This window comes from Vigna unguiculata, chromosome 5, assembly GCF_037176805.1.
Source record: "Vigna unguiculata cultivar grain cowpea cultivar isolate G323 ecotype 2 chromosome 5, ASM3717680v1, whole genome shotgun sequence".
Taxonomy (NCBI): Eukaryota; Viridiplantae; Streptophyta; class Magnoliopsida; order Fabales; family Fabaceae; genus Vigna; species Vigna unguiculata.
The window spans coordinates 17,317,315-17,338,699 of NC_140796.1; the positions used below are offsets into that span (position 1 = coordinate 17,317,315).

General features: G+C 39.2%; 1 protein-coding gene, 1 long non-coding RNA gene and 1 other non-coding gene across 3 annotated transcripts; all 3 read right to left on the reverse strand.

The window, feature by feature from the left end:
• Positions 1–295: 295 nt before the first annotated feature.
• On the reverse strand, positions 296–1,339 carry LOC146886160 (uncharacterized). The gene is made up of 3 exons (XM_085673315.1): positions 1,301–1,339; positions 962–1,171; positions 296–916 (listed from the first exon to the last, which is right to left on the reverse strand). The coding sequence occupies exons 1-3, from the start codon at positions 1,337–1,339 to the stop codon at positions 296–298; spliced, it is 870 nt and encodes a 289-aa protein (XP_085529441.1).
• Positions 1,340–2,089: 750 nt separating this feature from the next.
• Positions 2,090–11,320, reverse strand: LOC146886161 (uncharacterized). The gene is made up of 3 exons (XR_014994832.1): positions 10,362–11,320; positions 9,736–9,912; positions 2,090–2,235 (listed from the first exon to the last, which is right to left on the reverse strand). It is a non-coding gene; the product is annotated as an uncharacterized LOC146886161 (long non-coding RNA).
• A 5,297-nt stretch (positions 11,321–16,617) lies between these two features.
• TRNAK-UUU (transfer RNA lysine (anticodon UUU)) lies at positions 16,618–16,690 on the reverse strand. The gene has a single exon. It is a non-coding gene; the product is annotated as a tRNA-Lys (tRNA).
• Positions 16,691–21,385: the final 4,695 nt, after the last annotated feature.

The window sequence follows — 21,385 nt, forward strand, 5'->3', positions numbered from 1 at the left end:
GAGACATTTTAACCTGTTGAAAAACCATTCAATAAATTAAAAACACAATGAAGACCAAACTACATCTAATTAATGCTATAAGGTCTACAACATGAATTACAAACTACAAATACACTTTCTTAATTATGTAACTACATGAAGAGCACACGTTCCATCCTTGATCACCATGGATATCATCAAATCTATTTTCCTTCATCAATGTAGGCTTCATTCCAATGGTAATGACTTCAAGATAGTTCAAAAGAGCTTCATTAAATCTTCATCAAATCTTCAAGAAGAAAACCACCTTGGCTTCTCATGTCAACACAAGTATCTCGTTTGGGAACACATCAGCATACTCCTCAACCATTGGAATCAGGCTAATTTGCTCAGTAGTGCTCTTCTTTTCTGTTTGAGCCACTATCATAAAGCAGGTAGCTCCAACTTCTACTTCATTTATCGCCCTCTGAGCTGAGATCAACTCCAAACTAACTGCCTCCGGGAATACCACGTTGCGCTGTCTGTAATCAATGACAATGTGGTTGACCGACAGCGAGTCCATACCCAGAATTACGTCAAGACCCTTCATTGGCAAGCATATGAGATTCACCTTGAACCTTCGGCCTGCCACCTCTATAGGACATCCCACGCACATAGAAGAGGTGGATACCTCGCCAGAAGCTGGTGTCGCAACTATTAGCTCGCACCCCAGCTCCCGCATCACAAGTCCGAGCCTCCTCACGCATTCATTAGACACGAATGAATGGGTGGCTCCTGAATCAAACAACACTACAACCTCATGGTTAAACAACAAACATGAAAGCCACACCAGGTTACCTAACTGTGTAGCCTCGGTGGTCGTCAGGGTAAACACACGCCCCGGTGCTCTGGGTCGCTCTTCGATTGGTTTCTTAGCTGGTGCACCTCCAACTGGTTTCTATTTAGGGTACTGGCATGCAAAATGGTCAGTCTACTCACATACATAGCACTTGCCAGTGCTAGTGCCTCCCCCAGAATTGTTAGAGAATTTTGGGCAGTCCCTCCTAAGGTGTTCTCCCCCGCAACTGTAGCACTGCAGCTTCTTGGCTAAAGACGGTGGCCTGCTATTAGACTTCTTTTTCTGTCGTGAATCTGTAATAACCTTCTGAGGGTGTGTCCCCCTGCTGCACCCCGTATCCTCGACTGCCTTGGCCTACTCCACCAAGATGGAAAACTCCCGGATCCAGAGTGGTACGATGAATTGGCGCAGCTCATGTTTCAGCCCGCCATCAAACTTTATGCACCTCCACTCTTTCGTGACATCTGGCAAGTAGAATCATGCCAGATACTCGAATCTCTCAATGTAAGCCGACACGGTCATGGTGCCCTACTGGAGCGTCAGGAACTCTACCTCCCGCTCGTGCCTCGCGCTATTCGGAAAATATTTCTCCAAGAACCTAGTCCTGAAGGTAGCCCAGGTCACCTCCTCATCACGGGTTTGCATCAACTGTTGCATCCCCTGCCACCAATACTATGCGTTTGCCACCAGAAGGAAGGTGACAAATGATAGCCTCTGAGTATCCGTGCACTCCAGGACTCTACAAATCTTCTCGCACTTTTGCAGTTAGGCATCTGCTTCATCAAGAGTGGCCTTGCTAGAGAATTTGGCCGGCCTATGCTTCATAAAATCCTCTAGAGATACTAGCCTAGTAGGTGCAACTATGGCTCTGGCTGGCGTTGCTATAGGCTGCATCGCGTCCACATGCGATGAATCGCCTAAGCTATATCGTCAGCTCAAGCATTGTTCCTTCTCCTCCTGTTGGCCATAGCTTGTGCGTGCCACATATTTCAGTTGTTCACATCACACAACTCAAATTAGGATTTGCCAAACAAAATTAGCACAAAACATAATCTATTTGTCACGTTAGCGTAACACGATGAACTCACTCCCCAAAGATCCCAAAAAATCATTTTGAAAACAAGGCTTTAATACCAAATGTAATATCGCGTTAGGATATTAATAATTTTTTAATAAAATAAAGAAAAAAATATATGTGCTGCATTTAATAATACCTCATTTCCCAAAACACAGGAAATTAAAATTTTATTAAATAAATAAAGTACTCTGAAATCCATAATAAAATACAGGAGTTTTATCAAACAGGCCACAAGCCTTTACAATTTATTTCCAAAACACGAAATAATAAAAAGATAAAACTCCCGCGCTATCGCCTCTCCGCGACTAAGCTCCACTAGAACCACCTGCATCAACATCATCTGCTCACGTGTACCGCTTACACGATCATCGCCAAACACAAGCATATAGGGTGAGCTTAACCGATTAAACTTATAAATATTTATAGCATATATAAACACATTGATTTTCATATATATATATATATATATATATATATATATATATATATATATATATATATATATATATATATATATATATATATATCATACAAGGCACTCATAAATAATTCCTCATTCAATTCCATATCACATGGCCATAACCATGTTACTTGTGTTCTACATCTTCTAGTGATTATCTCAAGATGACTTGGTGCCACAACCGATAGAGCACGTGCGGGAAACCATTGTTACAGATCAAACACCGTAACGCTAGGTGGAGTTCCCAAATACGAACGTAGTTCGTAACGTCTCAAGACTACCAACTCGTTAGTCAACAACTAAGAAGGGCAATCTATCTAGACCCATCCGTACTAGCCACAACCTGCACACTCACACTAGTAACACTCGCCAACCCGAGCCACAACTCAAAACTTCCTCGTGTTCATCCGTCATCCCGAGCCACAACTCAAGAGATGTTATTTTGAGCCACAACTCAAGGAATACCATGTGCTTAATCCCCTATCCCGAGCCACAACTCAAAGGATACGTTCCGAGCACAACTCAAGGAACACCAGCAATCCCACCTTTCAAGCATCACCAAAAGCCTTGTAGATCACACCTACAAAACCAATAACTCAAGGTTGCAGTAGCAAACTCGCCTGGCGGGGGACACATATCGCTAGGCGCTGCACTCTTCTAGACCGCCTGGCAGGTGACGCGTACCGCCAGGCACGTAGCGCTTCTGATTCATCCACGCTGCAGGTATCGCCTTGCGGGAAGAACCTCACCGCCAGGTGCACCCGTTCCAGTGACTCTCTGTTTGAATAGTTATCGCCTAGCGACTTCAACTTTACCGCCAGGCGCTGTATCAGTACAATGAATTGTACTGGTTTGAGTTTCCCTTCACTGATTTCAACATCTTCCTCTGCACCACCCCAGCACTAAATCTTACTAATTTTAAGTACCCTCAATCACCATGTAATTTAACTCGTTTCTCATAATCTTAGTGCCAATTAGGTTCACTACCCTAAGATTACCATTGCATCACCTTGCTTAATTCAATGTTTCTAACTTTACCGTATACCATTGTTAATCCAGTACTCTTGGTGCACTATGGTTTACCCGTAAATGCCTCAGGCTCATAACAACATCCATATCCTAACTGTTGGCAAAAGCAAATACAAGTCTAAATGCTGAAGCAAAATTTTGATGATGATAAAAGAAGCCTGAAAACCATCTGGAACACAATATGAAGACCATATGTTGTTATGTTTAAAGCTATCTTGTAAAATGTAATTAGATTAAGTTAGAAGCAGTATTGTATAAGAAAATTCTAGTATTTCTCGAAAAATCAAAGTGATAATCGATTATCACTTAGAATAATCGATTATCCTGAGCTAAAACAATTTTTTCAAGAAAACACTGGAATAATCGATTATCACTTCTGATAATCGATTATCTGCTCAAAAATTTGTTTTCCATAAATCACACTGGAATAATCGATTATCACTAGTAATATTCGATTATCCTGGTCTGTTGGGCGCGACTGTTCAGCTTTTTGACCTAATTTCTGGAACCCCTATTTAAGGAACCTTAGAGTTACTTCTCACTTACCTTTTTGAGAAGCTAGAGTACTAGTGCTGTGACTGCAAGAGAGTTCTCTAAGTGTTCTCAATAGAAGCTTTGAAAAACCTAGTGTGGGTAGAGCGATAATTTTTCCTGAGAAGTGTTCTAGGAGATTGAGTGCTGTTGCTAGGAAAGCTAAGGTCAAGGTTCTCTGTGTGATTCAGAGAAGTGTTCATCTCTTATGTGACTCAAAAGAGGTGTTTTCTTTCCTTACACTCTTAATATCTAATTGTAAATCTGTTACTTGTTAGCGATTTAGTTAATCTCGTTTTTAAGAGATTAACAACTGGACGTAGGGTCTTTTGATCCGAACCACAAAAAATACTTGTGTTCAAATCTTCTTCTTTATCTCTTTATTTCATTTATTAGTGTGATTTAAAGAAATTATTTATTGAGCTAATTGATAAATTTTGGAAAAATTTTAAAGTATTAATTTCATTATTTAAAAACCAATTCACGCCCTCTTGGTTTTGTCAGCACGCTCAAACATTCCGCTGCGCGATACCAACATTAACCACATTTACACCACACTCCCATTTAGACCAATACCACTCACATTACACATTTGCTTGATATTTAATTTTTGTTTCACCATTTCTAAGGACTTACCACTCTTCACTCATAGATATAACCCTATCATAGAATAGTTCACATCCCTGAACCTCCTCCACCTAGTTCACACCAGTCCTTAGTTTTACACTCTTTCATACTACATATGATCATTCCTAATGCATTGATACCATCAAAATCTATGTTTCTAAGCCACCACTTTATATCACCCAAGAATATATCCAGGCCAATGCCTCCATTTCAAATTACAACTGCAACAAAACCCAACCCAACGCCTATCATCACAGCCACGCAGTAGGATTGCCTCTGCACTGGTGCCTGGCGGCAGGCCCCGTGCCGCGAGACGGTGCTTATGCTTCTAGGCAATTTTCCAGAATTCCAGCACCTGCAAACTCCAACCAACCCCAGTTTTTCTTATTTTAATTGGATTTACTACCCACGGCTGCACTCATGTATTCTTAATCACGGTTCATTCATCAAATTCACAATTTATTATTCTAGCAACAATTACCAATCAACATAGTGTGAATTAGAATAATCGCACATAATCAATCCTATATAAATGTTCATACCATTTCCACCCAATCGAGACTTTAATTATAATTAGTTTCGCAAATTTTAGCCTTCAATCCCTACCAAACCATTAATCATGTCTTCTTCCCCGGTCAGAATCAACTCAAAATCCATAAACACCAAAATCGAACCAAAATAGTTCGAGTCGCCTGGCGGGTGTTCATCACCGCCAGGCAATTCATTGAAACCCAGAAGCTGGGTGAAATTGGTATGTGTCGCTTGACGGTTGAGAGCTTACCGCCAGGCAGTTCCTCCTTAGGAACCCAGAAAAAAACAAAAACCGCATGTGCCGCCTATCGGCTATGAATAGCCCGCTAGGCGGTTTCTGAAAAATTTCCGTACACATACATACTATCAATCATACAATTATGCATAAAGACCTAGGTAGAACGTGGTTCAGCTCCCCTAACCTGGAATCCTTGCTAGAAAGTGGATACTTGAGAGTTCCTTATAATCACCAATGGCCTCCCTTTGGCTTTCTCTCCCAATTCAGCTGCTCTACGTCAAACTCCCACACAACTCCTAATCTGAATTCTCTCCCATATTGTTGCAGAACAATTACAGGCTCAAAACCCTTCTCTCTCTCCCTTATTCCCTCTTTAATGGCACCTTAATTTGAGTTAATGGTTCCAAAACGAAAAATGGCTTAATGCATGTGATAATTGCCATTCAATGGTTAATTATGGTTTATTTTCCAGCCCTTCTTTGGCTGCTACTCCACCTAGGGTTTCCCTTAACCCTTCAAATTCAAGCCAAAACTCCATTTAGCAAAAATAAAGTTTAATTTAGGTTACCCAAGGTTTGAACCCCCAACCATGCAATGCCAAACCATTCAACCAATTCAAGTTTCATAATAACTAATACAATTCAATGATTATATTATTCTACAACATGATCACATATATAAAAATATAATTGCAAATAAATAACACATAATTTGGCATACATTGGACTTGAACCCGAATCCTCTCACATAATTAAAGTACTCTCAACCACTTGAGCTAGTACTTTTCCACGTCATATAAGTTAGAATTTAATGTCATAAAGGCTCTCCTTACCCGCATTTATTAATTATTTATTTATTTAATTAATTAAATTCTACGGGTCTTACACCAATACCATTGACTCGCCATCCTGATTCCAACATAGATTCCAACATAGTGGTGTTCTGCATTATCGCCCATACAAGGCCTTATATGGCGCCATACCAATACTAGAGTGATAGCTATTATTGTACGTGAATTCCACCAATGGAAGAATTTCAATCCAGCTTCCCATATGATCCAATACACATGCTCGCAACAGATCCTCCAATGATTGGATCGTCCTCTCAGACTGGTCAGTCTATTTGAGGATGATATGCGAAACTCATCCGCAACTAGGTCCCAAAGCCGCCTGTAGAGACTGCCAAAAACGAGAAGTGAATCTCGGATCTTTGTCAGATACGATGCTAGCTGGCACTCCATGCAGTCTGACTACTTCCCGAATGTACAATTCAGCCAACTTGTCCATTGACAACTTCTGATTAATTGCTTGAAAATGGGCACACTTAGTCAACCTGTCCACGATCACCCAGATTAAATCATGCCATTTAGTAGATCTCGGTAAATGAGTCATGAAGTCCATGGCGATGCTATCCCATTTCCACTGGGGAATGTCTAGTGGTTGTAGTGTACCACCTGATCTTTGGTATTCAATTTTAGCCTTTTGACACACTAAGCAAGATGCCATAAAGTCAGCGACATCGGTCTTCATTTCGTTCCACCAGAAGGACTGTTTCAGATCCTTATACATTTTAGTCATACTTGAATGTATGTTAAGACGACTTTTGTGACGCTTTTCTAGAATCTGCTTCCTCAACCTCCAATTCCCAAGTACACATACTCTATCTCGAAATCGTAGGATGTCATATGATCCCATCCTGTAATCTTTCCCCTTCTCTGTACCTAGCCAACTCACAAACTTTTGTAACTCAGCGTCATTCTTCTGCTCATCTCGGATCATTCCCAATATGTCGTTGGTCAGCATTAGTATACTACACCTGATAGAATCCTCTCCCAATTGTATACCCAGATTCATATCCTTGAGTTTCTCAATCAATTCCAGCTCTTTCACCATTAAGGCTGACATATGCATCCTTTTACGACTCAAGGCGTCTACCACCACGTTCGCTCTACCTGGGTTGTAAAGTAACTAAAAATCATAATCCTTGAGATACTCCATCCATCGCCTCTGCCTCATATTCAACTCCTTATGATCAAACAGGTATTTCAGGCTTTTGTGATCGCTGAAAACCTGGAACAGGGAGCCATACAAGTAGTGGCTTCACGTCTTAAGAGCGAACACTACTACATCCAATTCTAAGTCATGTGTGGGATAGTTCTTCTCATGCACTTTCAACTCCTAGAAGCATAGGCTACTGGGATAGTGAGTACCAGAGTCGTAGTCAAGGAACACCAGCAAGCCAACCTTCGAGATATCATCCAAGTCTTGTAGACCACGCACGTCCAAATCAAGCAGACACAATTTTTGTTGCAGCGATATTACTTGGCGCTACTCCTAAGCCATCAGGTGAACCACGCTTCCAAACCGCCTGGCGGGGGACACGTGCTGCCAGGCGCCAAGCGCCCTGGTGCCACTGCCTGCTGGTGTTGCCTGGCAGAATGACCCTCACCGTTAGGTGCCACACGTCCAGTACCTCTCTGACTTAGCAACTATCGTTTGGCGATCTAACACCACCATTAGGTGTCGTATCAGTACCTGCGCAATACTGGTTTAGAGTCATCCTAACCAGGCTCTAGTCCCCATTCAGACCTCAAGGCTCACGATAATTCATACCAATTCATTTGTATCACTTTTCAAGTGGCTAACCTATTATCAAGGTTCCTATTTCCATTTAAGTTCAACCACCCAAGTATACTAGAATTAGGCTTCCTTAAGGTCAACCTTACTCATTCCTAATATGCCACAGTCCATTCATTTTACTTATTTCTTAACCTTAATTACAATTATTACAACCATCACTAGTCAATTACATGGAACACCATACTTAGACTTTATCCTAGAATTTTATCTCATATTCATCTTAAACAACTCCAAATCATAGATTCCACTTCTAAATAATACTCCATCACACTATTCAGTAAGGCTCTGGTTCGTTTGACTTTAATGCACTATCAATATGTATACCAATCTTTCATAGTTCAACTTAGATTTTATAATTCTATCTAATATCACTTCTTTCATTATTTAACCTTCCCACCACTATAGCCAGCTCATCTTAACTTTGCATTTTCCTTACCACAACTGACCCCACACTGGATTTCCCGCTCGCTGCCAATGCTACTACTCACTTCACTCCTCTATGACTATCGCCGGGTGGCCATCCAAGTGCCGCTAGGCGGTGCATAGAATTCTAGAGATTTCCAGCAATTCTTGCACCTGCAAAACCCTCCAACTCGACTTCCATTTCCTTTTGCTATGAAATTCACTCAATCTTGCAACATTTAATTGTGCTTCAATGTTAATTAACATAAAACGAACCACTATCAATCCAGTTTATGCTGCAATTGATTCTAAAACCTAAGAACCCCCCAATTATTCAAACACTAATGCGAGAATATTCCAAAATCATCAATCTTCCTTTTATTACCACACAATTCCCCCATTAATCCTTTCCCTTCAATCAATACATGATTAAAGCATGTTTTCCACCGATTAGAAATAGCCTAGAAAATATAAAAACCCAAAATCGAGACAATTTGGCTCGTGTTGCCTAGTGGACGGTAGTTCCTCACCGCCAGGCAGTTCAAGCAAAAACCCAGAAACTGGGTTGTAGGCACACGTCGCCTGGCGGCCAGGGTCATGCCGCCAGGTGGTTTCTCTTCAGGAACCCCAAAATCATGCAGAAAGAGATGTGTCGCCTAGCGGCTATTTTTCCAGCCTCCCTTGGAGGTCCATTGTCAGCTAGGGTTTCTCTGCCCTTTTACATTCATGCCAAAACTAATTTTAGCAAATAGAAAGCTTAATTTGGTTATTAAGGTTTGAACCCATCACCATGCCAATGTCAATTCAATGCACAACCATTTAACCAATTCATGTTTCGTGATAATTCTTATAAATATAGGATTATATTATCACTCATGATGATCCAACATATTATCAAAATAATAATAAATTAAATAACACATAAATAGCATACATAAGACTCAAACCCAAGTCCTTTCACATAATCAAGTACTCTCAACCATTTGAGCTAGTACTTTTTGACATCACAACAACCAACATTAAATGCCATAAAGGCTCCCACTACCCACATTTATTAATTTAATTATTTATTTATTAATTAAATTTAGCAGATCTTACATTATGTACTCTTATCAAAGTTACTTTATAAGTTATGCTTAAAATTATCTTTGATTACTAAGAATAAAAAATCTTTACTCTGACCATCCCTACAAATCAAAAGTCTAATCCATGTTTAAGAAGAAATAATTAATGCACACAAAAACAACCAATGGATAATTAATGGAAAATTTCTTAATAACAGCCAGTGGATACTAATCCAATTGTGCCAAAGACAAAGCCTAAAACAATTTTAACTACAACAATAACACCAGATTATATATGAGAAAGAACATGGATAATTACCTCAACATCAAGGATAACAACTTTGATATGTGACATATGGATGTGTGAACTGCTTCTGCTCTACTTCATCATCCAAAGAATAGATGGAGTTCAACTTTGTTTCCAACTTGCTCAGCAACATCTAATCAAGCTTTCTTGAAATGATTTTTTAGGAGAATCTACCTTTTCAAATGCAACCTAATGGAAAGCATAAAGAAGAGCATGCTACAATCACGTAACATTTAAATTAATGTACTATTATAAATAACAATCTTCAAGGTTTACCTGATGAAAAAGCAAATGTATCCATTACTTAGGATGAATTTTAAATTAGATGGATCCATAAAATAATACAACAAAACGATAGAAAACTACAACTCTTGTGAAAACTATAAAATGAGGTGAAAAGGCCAGTCTTACAAAAGTTTACAAATTTCACTATAAAAAGAGATAAACATGGAATTTTCAATTACTACTAACCATCAAAATAATAAAAAATAAAAAATTTCACCAGAGAGGAAAGGTAGTGGAATACTAAATGTTCAAATTCTCATGGTCTTTGAAAGCAATTTATATAAATACATAAATGTCCATCAAGTGCACATTATATATAGACAAATAGATAATTAATTACAGGAAAAGATTACCTTTTTAAATAAAATTGTTTGTCTAGAATTAACTTAAATCAGGTAAAAAGCACCACCAATTTCCTCTGAAATTAACCATAAACCCTAAAATCACATAAACACAAAGAACTAAAACATAAGAGATAAATTAGTTTCAGTCTAATTAGACATGATAAAAACACAAATTGAATTTGAACGAAAAACACGACTATATATATAATGGAAAACATATCCCTTGTTTAAGTCCATATATGTTTAAATCCATATCCCTTGCTCCATTTGTCCTGCTTTTTCTCTCCATTCTCGATATCCTTCTCATCTCATTGCACACTATAACAAAAATAGAACATTAAATGGATATAAAAAAATTAAATGTATAACATAACATAAAAAGTAGTTTCAGAACAAAAAAGAAGAAGAAGAGATTTGATGGATACAAAAACAGGGCATTTTTTCTAAAGATTTAGTTTAAAAAAGAAATAGAAAACTAAGAGGAAATATATGATAAAAAAGAAGAAAACACAACTCATCACTACAACATCCATCAAGCCACCATGATCACCAACACGTTAACCACACAAGGCGCTCCAGATCTCAACAATAATGCAACCAACCACTGAGGTTCATCCATGGTTCACTGCATGTCAAAAATTAGAAAAAAAGAGAGAAACTAATAGGAAAGCTGTAAGTAATTGAAAATATTTAAAAGCCCTAGATCGTAACGAAAAGAAAAGGAAGACAAAAAGGTTTGAAACTGTAAAAGTCAGAAAACATATGGCTAATAGATATAAGAAAACTTAGGGTTTCGGATAACCAGAGAAATGAAAAAAAAAAAAAAAGAATTTGGAAACATCTATGCGAAATGAAATTGGAAAAAGAGTTTGGCTATACTCTATTTGACCTATCTGAACTCCCATCCATCAATCAATCACGAAGAGTAAGGTTAGAGAGAAGAGCGGGAAATGTAGAATGACAACCAAGCCAAAGAAATTTTGTACAGATTCATGGATTCAAAACTGAGTTGATGGGTATAATAATAAACCCACAAGAAGATGAAGAAACAAAGAGGAGAAAAGACCAAAAAACCTGAAAATGGATTCGTGTCAAAATGATAAATAGGGGTATTTAGGAATATTCATTAGTAGTTGTTTTTCTTATATTATATATTATAAATGATTTTATGTTTCTCTCACTAATAAATTTATTTTAGTAACTTCATTCTTAAAAATTATTTAAATAAAAATCACTAATAATAAGTAACATATATTTTTAGTTATTAGTTATTAGGACCTCCAATGTGTATCTCTAAAATGTTCATATTCATTATTGTCGGGTAAGATAATTATTTGATATCGATTGCAAATTTTGTAACATCCTAAGTTTTTGACACTTTAAGTTAAGTTAATATTTTATAGAGTACAAATTAAGTTTTTTTATTAGAAGAATATCAATACAAAGTTAATGACTTTTTCCTACAAGATCAACTTTGTCAATTTTTGGAGATAATTAATAAGAATAGATTAAAAGTCTTAACCTTTACTTATACACTTATAATAAACCATAATTAGTGAAAACCAATATAGAATCATAAAAACACATGAAATCCATCTGCAATTTTTTTAAAGTTGACTTTTGGTCAACTATTTAACTATTGACCAGAATCAAACAAATTAAGAGCTACAACTAAATTGACTAACCAATTGGAGTCTAAAATTTTCAAACACTTTATTTAATAAAAGCAATTTATTAAACACTACATAAACGACTTAATTAAGAGATTAAACCTAATTAGTGAAGAGTGAACTACCAAATTACAAAATTTCATTAGAGGACCCTCCCTACTTGGTTGGAAGTCCATTTAAGTCAAAGCAAGAGAAATTTTCAGCTTTTCCGTTTTCTCTTTGAAATATTGGTACCTCTCTTTGGAGTTCAATCCTTCAACTTTGAAGACCAAGACACAACCTTTTATAAAAAAAATCTTCATTGTAATAGCAACCAAGACGAGATTCTTTTTTACACTCTCTCTTCCCCCCATTTTTATGATGGGTTCTTAAATTGATGTAATGGTGCTTCTTCTACAACCTCACTATTTTTCTTCCAGCACCCCATAAAACTCACACTTACCAAATTACCCTCATTAAAAATATAATAAAAATTCCTATACCTCCATGCTTTCAATATTTTCAGGATTGAAAGGTATTTTGCATCTGAAAAATATCTTCCCAAATACTCCAATTTGAAATATAAGAAAGAAATTTTCGGAATGAATGTTTCCGAAATGAGTATTCTGAAAGTTATTTTCAGATTTGAAAATGCTTTTCGAACCATCGTTCCGGAATACAAGAAAATTTTTCTAGAACAAGTGTTTGGAAGTCATTCTAGATCCAAAAATACATTCCAGAACACCCGTTCTGAAATGAATAAAGCATAAATCTTTCCTGGAATAATAAATCCGAAATGCTTGCACCCTTTTTACATTCCTATTATTACAAAATTCTTAATGCTTTTGAAACAGTGTCCATAAGAATTTGGTCAGCAAAAATGCCATGCAACACGAAGGAAAAGATAAATGTATGAGTGTCAATGAGATGCATAAAAGGGTAGGAAGATGCCGAGAAGAACCATGATTTAGAGATGGAGAAAAATGTAGGGTTTATGTGATGCGGTATGGAAAAAAAGAAAGGAAAAATGGTGATTTGGAGATGAGAGAGATGACAGTGATTTTGAGATGGAGAGGTGATAGGGGGGAGGTGTGGGCTCATGGAAGAAAAAAAAGAATAGTTAGGGTTTTGAATACTATTTAAGGGTTGAATGGAGATTAAAAGTTTTAAGAGGGTGCACGAAGAAAACAATGTGGGGTGCTTTTGAGATTTTTGGTAACTTTGTTCACCATCTCATAGCAAATATAAGTTATTTGTTTCTAAAGCGGGTCTTTCTTCCTGTACTTCCAAAATTTTGTCTAATCTCCAAAAAAAAATTTTAATCTCAAAAATATCCTTTTACCATTTAATTAAAGTTGCGAACATCACATCCCAAAATTATTTTTATATGTCGACTTCTGAAAGTCAAAATATATTACTAAAAGTTGACTTTCGCAAGTCAAAATATATTATCGAAAGTAAACTTTCGGAAGTCAGAATATATTACCAGAAGTTGACTTCCGAAATTCAAAATATATTACCGGAAATAAAAATATATTACTTGAAGTCGATTTCCGAAAGTCAAAATATTAATTCTATTTTTAATATTTTTAATTTTATTTAAAGTTTATGTTTTCTAAATTTTAAATGTTTTTTTAGCATATTATTTATTTTATGTTTTCATATTTTTTAATATATATTTATGTTTTTATTTAATTTTTATATATATTCTTTTTGTTTTTTTTTTAATTTAAAGTTTTATAATTTTAGTTTAAATTACATTTCAATTTTATTTTTAATTTTTCTTTAACATTTTTTTTTACTTGTTATGTATTTTTTAAAGTAATTTTTGTTTTGAATTTATATATTTTATAATTTTTAATGTGTGTTTTAAAAATAAAATAAAATTTTAATGGAGGACTAGTGTCCAAGATCCAGCAAGCCAACTTCAACTGAAACTGAGTCACATTCTCCCTCTCTTCCTAATGTAGGCACATACCATTCTTGTAACAGTGGATGGATAAAAGTCTCGTAGTCTTTGTTTCTAAAAAGGTCGTGCCCTTTCTACATATATCGAAATTTTAGTCTTTCACCCCTCCTTTATCGAATTAGCTATGGCTAATCTAGTAGAGTAGGGCTAATCAGAAGTTTCACTATGGCGATTGGAAGCGAAGCCTCAATTCAAATTGAGCAGCAGCTTTTCTACACTCAAAGGGAACCCGGCATCCCATAGCTGTAGCCTTTCGTCATACCCTTTGGCTACTTAGTGCCTCCACCTACTACTAGGCTGTAATCTTCTTGTTTCTAAACTAAATCGAGGGTCTATGCGGCTCTCTGAATAATAGAATATGTCCACTGTAGTCTATTTGAAGCGTTCCTGCTTGTCTTGAATCAAACGGAATTGAATAACCCTGTGTAGCGGATAGCATGGACTGATTGAAATAGCATACTTGTGCAATGGATCTCGTTTATCTTTCATATGTTAAATGTTCGTGTAGTGAATTCACGGCTAGAGATAGTACATTCTGGGTCGATCAAGGAAGGTAGCGTATACGGGTACTTGGGATTGAGTAGAGCATAGGTTCAATAACCGGGCTTGGAAAAGAGAATGATAATCTCGTTCAGCAAGAGGCTGGGTTTTTGGTCTTTCTACGTTTCCGCTTATGCTCCTTTGGTTAGTACTCCAAATTGGATTTCTTTCTGGTTGGTTCGAAGTAATGCTCCTTTTATTTAGCTATTCCCTACATTCTTTGGTAAAAGTGCTCATGCAGCTTCTAAGGGATGCCTTCCCCTCCAAGTTGTTTCAAAGTAAGATCTGTGGATAAACGATGGTTAAGCCGCATCGGTGCGGTCGGGATCGCCCGGTACTTGTGAGGCAGAAGAATCCTTGAATAGAAGATCGAGCTTGTGGAAAGTCTTTTTTTAGTACTTGTTAGCGTCCCTTCCCCCTGAGTTCAAGATGTCCCTTTCCGCTTCTCTTTCAGCAACTTCCGGATTGGTCAAGCCTCGAATCGAATCCTGGATCAACGCCCTTTTTCGCTTAACCCATTCGTTCACAGTCGATTCAACTTAAACCAATGTCACATGTCTTGTGAGCATTCAACCATGATCTTCTTTTGTTCACATCAGATCTTTCCTGGTAACTAAGGCAATGAAATTTTATTAATGAATAAATTACCTCATATCTTTCCCTCTGGGTGGGATGATACGAAATAGAGCAGTTGCCAATTGGCATGCGAAACCGAGAAGGAACTTACTTTCATAGACAAGAGCTGACCTTGGGCCAATGACCAGATATTTAAGATTATTAGCCAAAGTAGATAGAGTGAATGGGAATAGTCGAATGCCCTATGGAGTAAAGGGAAGGGGCTTGAGTTCTGAGACGAAGATAAGGCTTCCGGACATATGGAAGAAGGAGGCATCGTAGATGAGGAGATCCAGTTGTGCTTGCTGCCTATCCACTTGGCGAGTAAGAGGCTCTGTGCAAGAGTGGATTTTCAACCTTCTGCCTTTGCTTGCTTCATCTGCAGAGCTAACTCCGGAAGTGACTGCTCTAGCCAATGCGCATGCGTTCCTTCCTAAATGCAATTAGGCTTCTCGCGTTGATCACATAGCTTCTTCTGTAGTGCGTGTATTTAGTGTCTCCTTTGCTGTCCTATCGCAGAGTTATGTACGTAGGGTGCGCGTAGAAAGCTTATAGTGCTCTTCTTTGATTGATTGTAATTGAGTTGACTGACTCAGGAACTTTCCCTTAGGGTGAATGCACTAGGTGAGCATCTTTCAATGCTTGCTTTTTTAGTTGTTTAGCCTATAGCCTTGTTGCTAAAGCTGTTAGCGCGTAGTCTGTCTCATATACCTCCAAGAGCGGTGAGTGGGTGTAGTAAGATAAGATGTAGGTAGGCATATCTATGTTTGGGCACTGAACATGGTAGCTATAGCGAGGGGAAAGATCCATAGCAAAGACCGGTAAGCTCGCTTCCCACATCCCATTCGATGCTTTCCCTCCTTCTTTATTTGCTTGATGCGCCGCTCGGTGTGCTCAGATGGTTCTGCTTCATGCTCGTCGACTCTGAGTTCGGGTTTCAATGAGTACCACGATCATTCCCGTTAACCAAATCTCTCCATTTTATGATCAATTCATTAGATCCAGCTCCCTGGCAGTTACAAAAGAACATCTTCAATGGGATGCTGTCAGTGAAGAAAAAGAAGTAAACTGTCATACCTGGTTCCAAGGGAAGAGAGCCCCAGTGAAGTAAACCGAGGGCACGAAGCAAGGTATGGTGGGTGCCAGCTACTTTCACTTGTTAGGAGTAGGGGCTGAAAAGAGCTCTTTGTATAGGTTGGGTTTGCTGGGCTTTGATGCTGACCTTCTTTTTTTGAAAAGGGGAAGGTTTGATAAAGGAGCTTTTAAGCCCTTTTGCTGGATTGTTGGTCTGCAGCCCCGCCCTATAGAATAGAATGAATCCAATAAGGAGAGGCCTATGGATGACCGAGCCACTCTTATACTACTCCTTACCTCACCCCCTTCTCACTTAAAGGGCGAAGTCGCTGAAGCGAGTCTAAAGGCCAAAGAGTGATCTTTGAACGTTACTACGCATCCTTATTAATGAATAGGTATAGTGTAAGGTAGGTTTGTTTGGGTATAGCAGGACTTGAACCTGCGACCATTAGGTTAAAAGCCCAATGCTCTACCAACTGAGCTATACACCCCCCAAAAAAGATAGATAGTAGTAAATAAAGATTGGTGCAGAAAAGAGGGCGGCCCCTCTTCTCATCATATTAAAGGGGCGCAGCTCTGTATGAGGCTCGTACTGCGGAGCAAGCGAAGAATAAGGGCGCACGTTAGCACTCCTGCAAGAAAACGGCCTTACTCAACAAGCGCACCTTTATTAGTAAGTTGTTTCCACTCATTGAAGATTCTATCTACAAAAGAAGGTCAACGGGGGATACTAAAGTTGCTCTCACTGACACCATCTACGAGAAGGTGAGGAGGTCGTCTTTCTTTTCTTTCCGGCCGCCATACGGTTCGCCTTAAAGCCGGAGAAAGGGAGGAGCAGTTATCTATGTAATTACGGTCTTTGTTGGCCGTTGTTCCGGTCGAGCACTCTCTTTTCTTTGCTTTGTTCAATAGAGTCTTACCAAACAAGACTGACTTCTTACCAACCCGCGAAGGGTTGTGAAGTTGGACCAGGTACGAAGAATGAATCTATATCTGTGTACAGTACGGAAGTTGCTGGCCGGCGGCCGCTTAACTTTTCGAGCGCAATACAGTGGTGGTTGGTTCCGATTCGACAAGGGTAGAATGCCTGGTCGAAGGTCCAGTACAGTAGGTAGCAGGCGTGTTCGTTTTGGCTCCCGAGCGAGAACGAGAAAGAGGCGCTACACCATTCTTGCTGCTATGTACGTGAACCTTGACTTGAGAGATTCATCCAATGGAACCCACACTCAAAGGAGGACCACAAGCTCGGGGCTCGACGAAACATAAAATATCAGCATTAAGAAACTGACTTATTGGGGTTAGCAGTGAAAGAAAGAGCCCGACATTCATATGAATAGCTTAGTCTACTAAAATCAAAGAGGGACCAGCCTCATCGTGGTAATTATCGTTCACCTCTAATGTGACACGTTCCCTCCCAGTTATATGATCCACGGGATCAGTTGGCTAGAGAGCGGGGCTATTCTTCTTCCGGGGAGGGAAAGTCGTCCCCTCTACTGATCGAACCCTCAGTTCGGGGGTCTTCGTCAACATGTTTTGAGGCTCTAGTCTTCGGCGGGTCACCATTACTTGACTTAGAAAGGCGAACATCTAGGCAAGGGAAAGCGCAGTGCGCCTGGTGCAAATGGCTTTTTTCATGATATACCAATCAGAATGGAGGACCCTACCTACGTACATGATTGATAGAAGAACTACGTAGGGGGTCGGTCAACTTGATGCGGGAGAGGCATGAGTGCAGTTCGATCTTGTGGTGTATTCGTTTGTAGTGAGTAGGGCCTCTTTCTCGTTGATCAGTTCGCCTCCGCTATATTGAAAGGTCTCCATTCCTACGGCGGTTTTGTCAACGAACGCGTCTCGGGCCGGATTGACTAACCTAACCCTTACTTAAGGGGGCCTTGCCATAGTTGGGTGCTCTGCTTTAGTGTGATTTACGAAGGCTAGGCTAGTAATACCAAAAATGAAAAGAGATCGGGGTCGATAGTTGGCAAGGAACTTGATCCACCCAAAACACAAAAGGGGCAGCTGCGGTCGAACTCGAATTCTGGAAATCAAATAAGTCGGGGCCCTTTTACCTTACCAAGTCTACCGGATAGAAATTAGCAGATCAGGTATAGATACGGGAAAGGCTTTCTCCCTCAGTGGAATCGGTGGAACGCCCTGCTTCTGGCTAAGTATACAGAGTTGGGTCTACCGTTCGTTCCACCGTTACCTCTATTCTATTCCGATCTTTCTTTTCTCCTTTGCTTCCTTGTCTCGTCTATCCTTCTCTGCCTTCAGCCTGTCTTTGAGCTCTATCCCGTCCTTCCTTTGGCTTGCCCTGAGGATTGACTCTCCAAAGTCAGTCGATTTGATCATTGTTCGGTTCGAGTCTTCATCGATCGGGTGGATCTATATGCTGAGGGGGGATGGAAAGGTGGGTGAGTCATGGCTGTGGACAGAGAGAAATAAAGCGGTAGTCTTCCGGTGGAATAGATTTATAGTAAGTGTCTTCTTTCCTTCTCTTCTAGTAAGCGCCGTCAGGTCTCTCTTCTTGGGATATCTTGATCACCAGAAAGGATAGAGATCTTAAGTAGACATGCTTTAGGCATCAATCATCTTCCTAATTACATGGTACTCCCCCTCCCATTACTGGAACCGACGAAAGGGGGTGGAATAAAGAAAATGAGGAAGTGTCCCTTAGAGAAAGAGAGTCCGCTCTCTCATTGTCTGATTGCATCGTAGAGCGTCTGCACCAATTGCTTGGTTGCAGTAGCAGCCCCCTTTCTCCTTCTTTCATATGATAAATTAGAAAGATTTTAAATAGAGTAAGTGTAAGAGCGACTTCAATCTTTATTCGCTAAAAAAGAGAAGCTGGGTTCCGATAATAGTAGTTTCATCTGGATTGGGTTAGTGTTCAGTGTACCTATGCTTCTTTCGATCTGCTTTCTAGTTATGAATAAGACTCGTCTTCAAGTTCAAGTTAATATCATAGATAAAGATAAGAAGTGAAGAAAGACAGAACGAATCTCTTATCGCCATCTTTATCTTTCTAGCAGTGCTCTCAACTATTATCTTATTATATATAATACATATCTTTCTTCTCTTCTGCTCTTTGCTATCATAGCCACTTCTACATCAAACTGTGCTGCAACCTTAATCCTAAGAAGACGGGGTAGGACTGGAGTCTTAGGGATCTCTTTAGAATGTGGTGTGCCCTTGGCCGGGGCAAAAAGACAAAAATGATTCTCGAAAGTGGTAGCTCTGCGAAGGTTCCATCTACAGAGCAGGTGGAGAAGGTCGGCGGGCTTCATCTAAGTCCCTATCGGAGGTTCCATAAGGTACATTCACTTTGTTGGGAGGTGTAGACGCTTAAGCTGGGAACGGCAGTAAGGTCCCTCTTGAGATTTGTCACTTCTTTCTTGGCTTGTAAGGCTGTGGCAATAGGAGGTTGGAGCGATGCATGATGGCCGAGAAAAGACGTAGCGCTTTAGAGAAATCGGGATTACACCCTTTTTTATATTATATCCCTGTCACAGAGTTTGGCCAAAAAAAAGGTCACGCTTTGGCCTATAATGAGATAATTAGTTTATGCACGTGGTGGAGCGGGCAGTCTTATGCCCTGGTAATCAAAGAAATGAGTAAAACGGCCCAAATAGCCAAATCGGTAAAAATGGCATAAGAGGCTTTTTATAAGTCCATTATGACGGTTCAGGAGGCTAGAACCGTTGACCTTGAGGATGAAGCATAGCGCTGCTTAAGTTAAGGAAGAGTTCGCTTTTCTTTTGCCGTAGGAGTTGCCGGCAGGTCTACCCCCTCGGAGACGGGTAGATCATCAGTCTGACTACTAATCAGGCCAGCGAAAAGCTAGGCCCTTTCTCACCTGCAGCAAATGAGGAGGGAGGCTGCTTTTAAGTGACTTGACAAAGGATTGGAACTAGGCCAATGCCAATCTCATCTATTGCAGCAAAGAAAGAGGAAAGGGGCGAAGCGCTAGTTTGAATTGAAGTAGAGGAGATGCCATACGGTAGGAGGCAATAATGAATTAAGCCGGTATGAATGGAGCCTTGTTTATTAGGCTAGATCGATGTGATGTATATTTATTGGCTCTAATCCTCGGGGCACCCTATGGCATATCCTCTTTAGAAAGAAGGTTTCATTAGCACACTTCAAATGGCTTCGTTTAGTGTAATCTGGCAACTGCGTATTTGAGAAGAGTCTTTACTATGGATGGGGATATTCATAGAATCTTCCTATTTTTTTTTTTGATTGCATAGGATAGAAAGATGAAAGAGAAAGACAAGTAAATGAAAGGCAAGTCACGGGATCAAAGGATTAGACCGATGTACCATAATAGTGCAGCAAGGAGGAGAGACTAAGCAATCAAAGGGATGCAAGCAAGTCAGCTGTTTCGGTACGAAAGCCTGACAGCAAGCATTCTCGATTGAAGCATGAAAGAGACTTTTTTCGGGGTTTAATAATTCAAAAAAAGAAGTAGTGCTTTATAGAAATAATGGATTAAAGCGGTTTTCTTGCTAATGAGATGAGGGGAAGAGCTGCTTTCGGTCTCGGTCCAAGGCATTCTCTCAAGTAGCAAAGGCAAGACGGAAAAGCAGGTGTTGTCGGCCTTTCCGCTGCTATTGGTTTACCGCTACAGGATTTGCGCTCTCCAAGCAAGCATTAAGATCAGGCATGTAGGAAGTAGGGTAAAAAAGTAAGCATGAAGCTTTGACATAAGGTTTGTCTTCCTCTACCTTCTCTTGCTATTGGATTGAAGAGAAGGCCAAGAAAAAAGTAAGAGAATGTGTTAAGATTTTGAAAATGCAGAAAATTTTTTTGGAGATGTAGGAAGAAAGACTCTTCTAAATTACTACAAAAATGTAAAGAGACTTAGGTTGTAGGCCAATTCTTTCTGCACCGTCACGATTTCAATTTGCACCTCCATATTGATAATGAAATGTTCAATTTACCCTTACTGAAAAAACTAAAATAAGCCAAATTCTTTCATCTGTTCCTGTTCATCTTCTTCCTTCCCAGCTGCTGCACGTGTCGTCCACCCGGCCGCTCAACATTTTTTTCCTGTCACAATTTTCACATGAAATATAGAACCCAACTAAATAATTTTTTTTCTTCTTACAAAATATCTGGGTTCCATATGTAATCTTTCCTCAAATAATGAATAGCTTATGCTTGCCAAATATGAAAAAGAAATA

What these genes read in the sequence shown, in the direction of transcription:
- LOC146886160 (XM_085673315.1), bottom strand. Translation starts at nt 1,339, where the DNA reads ATGACCGTGTCGGCTTACATTGAGAGATTCGAGTATCTG. An exon ending in TTGAGAGATTCGAGTATCTG is followed by an intron (nt 1,172 to 1,300) that starts GCATGATTCTAC and finishes TTGGTGGAGTAG; the next exon opens with GCCAAGGCAGTCGAGGATAC. An exon ending in CTAGCACTGGCAAGTGCTAT is followed by an intron (nt 917 to 961) that starts GTATGTGAGTAG and finishes TACCCTAAATAG; the next exon opens with AAACCAGTTGGAGGTGCACC.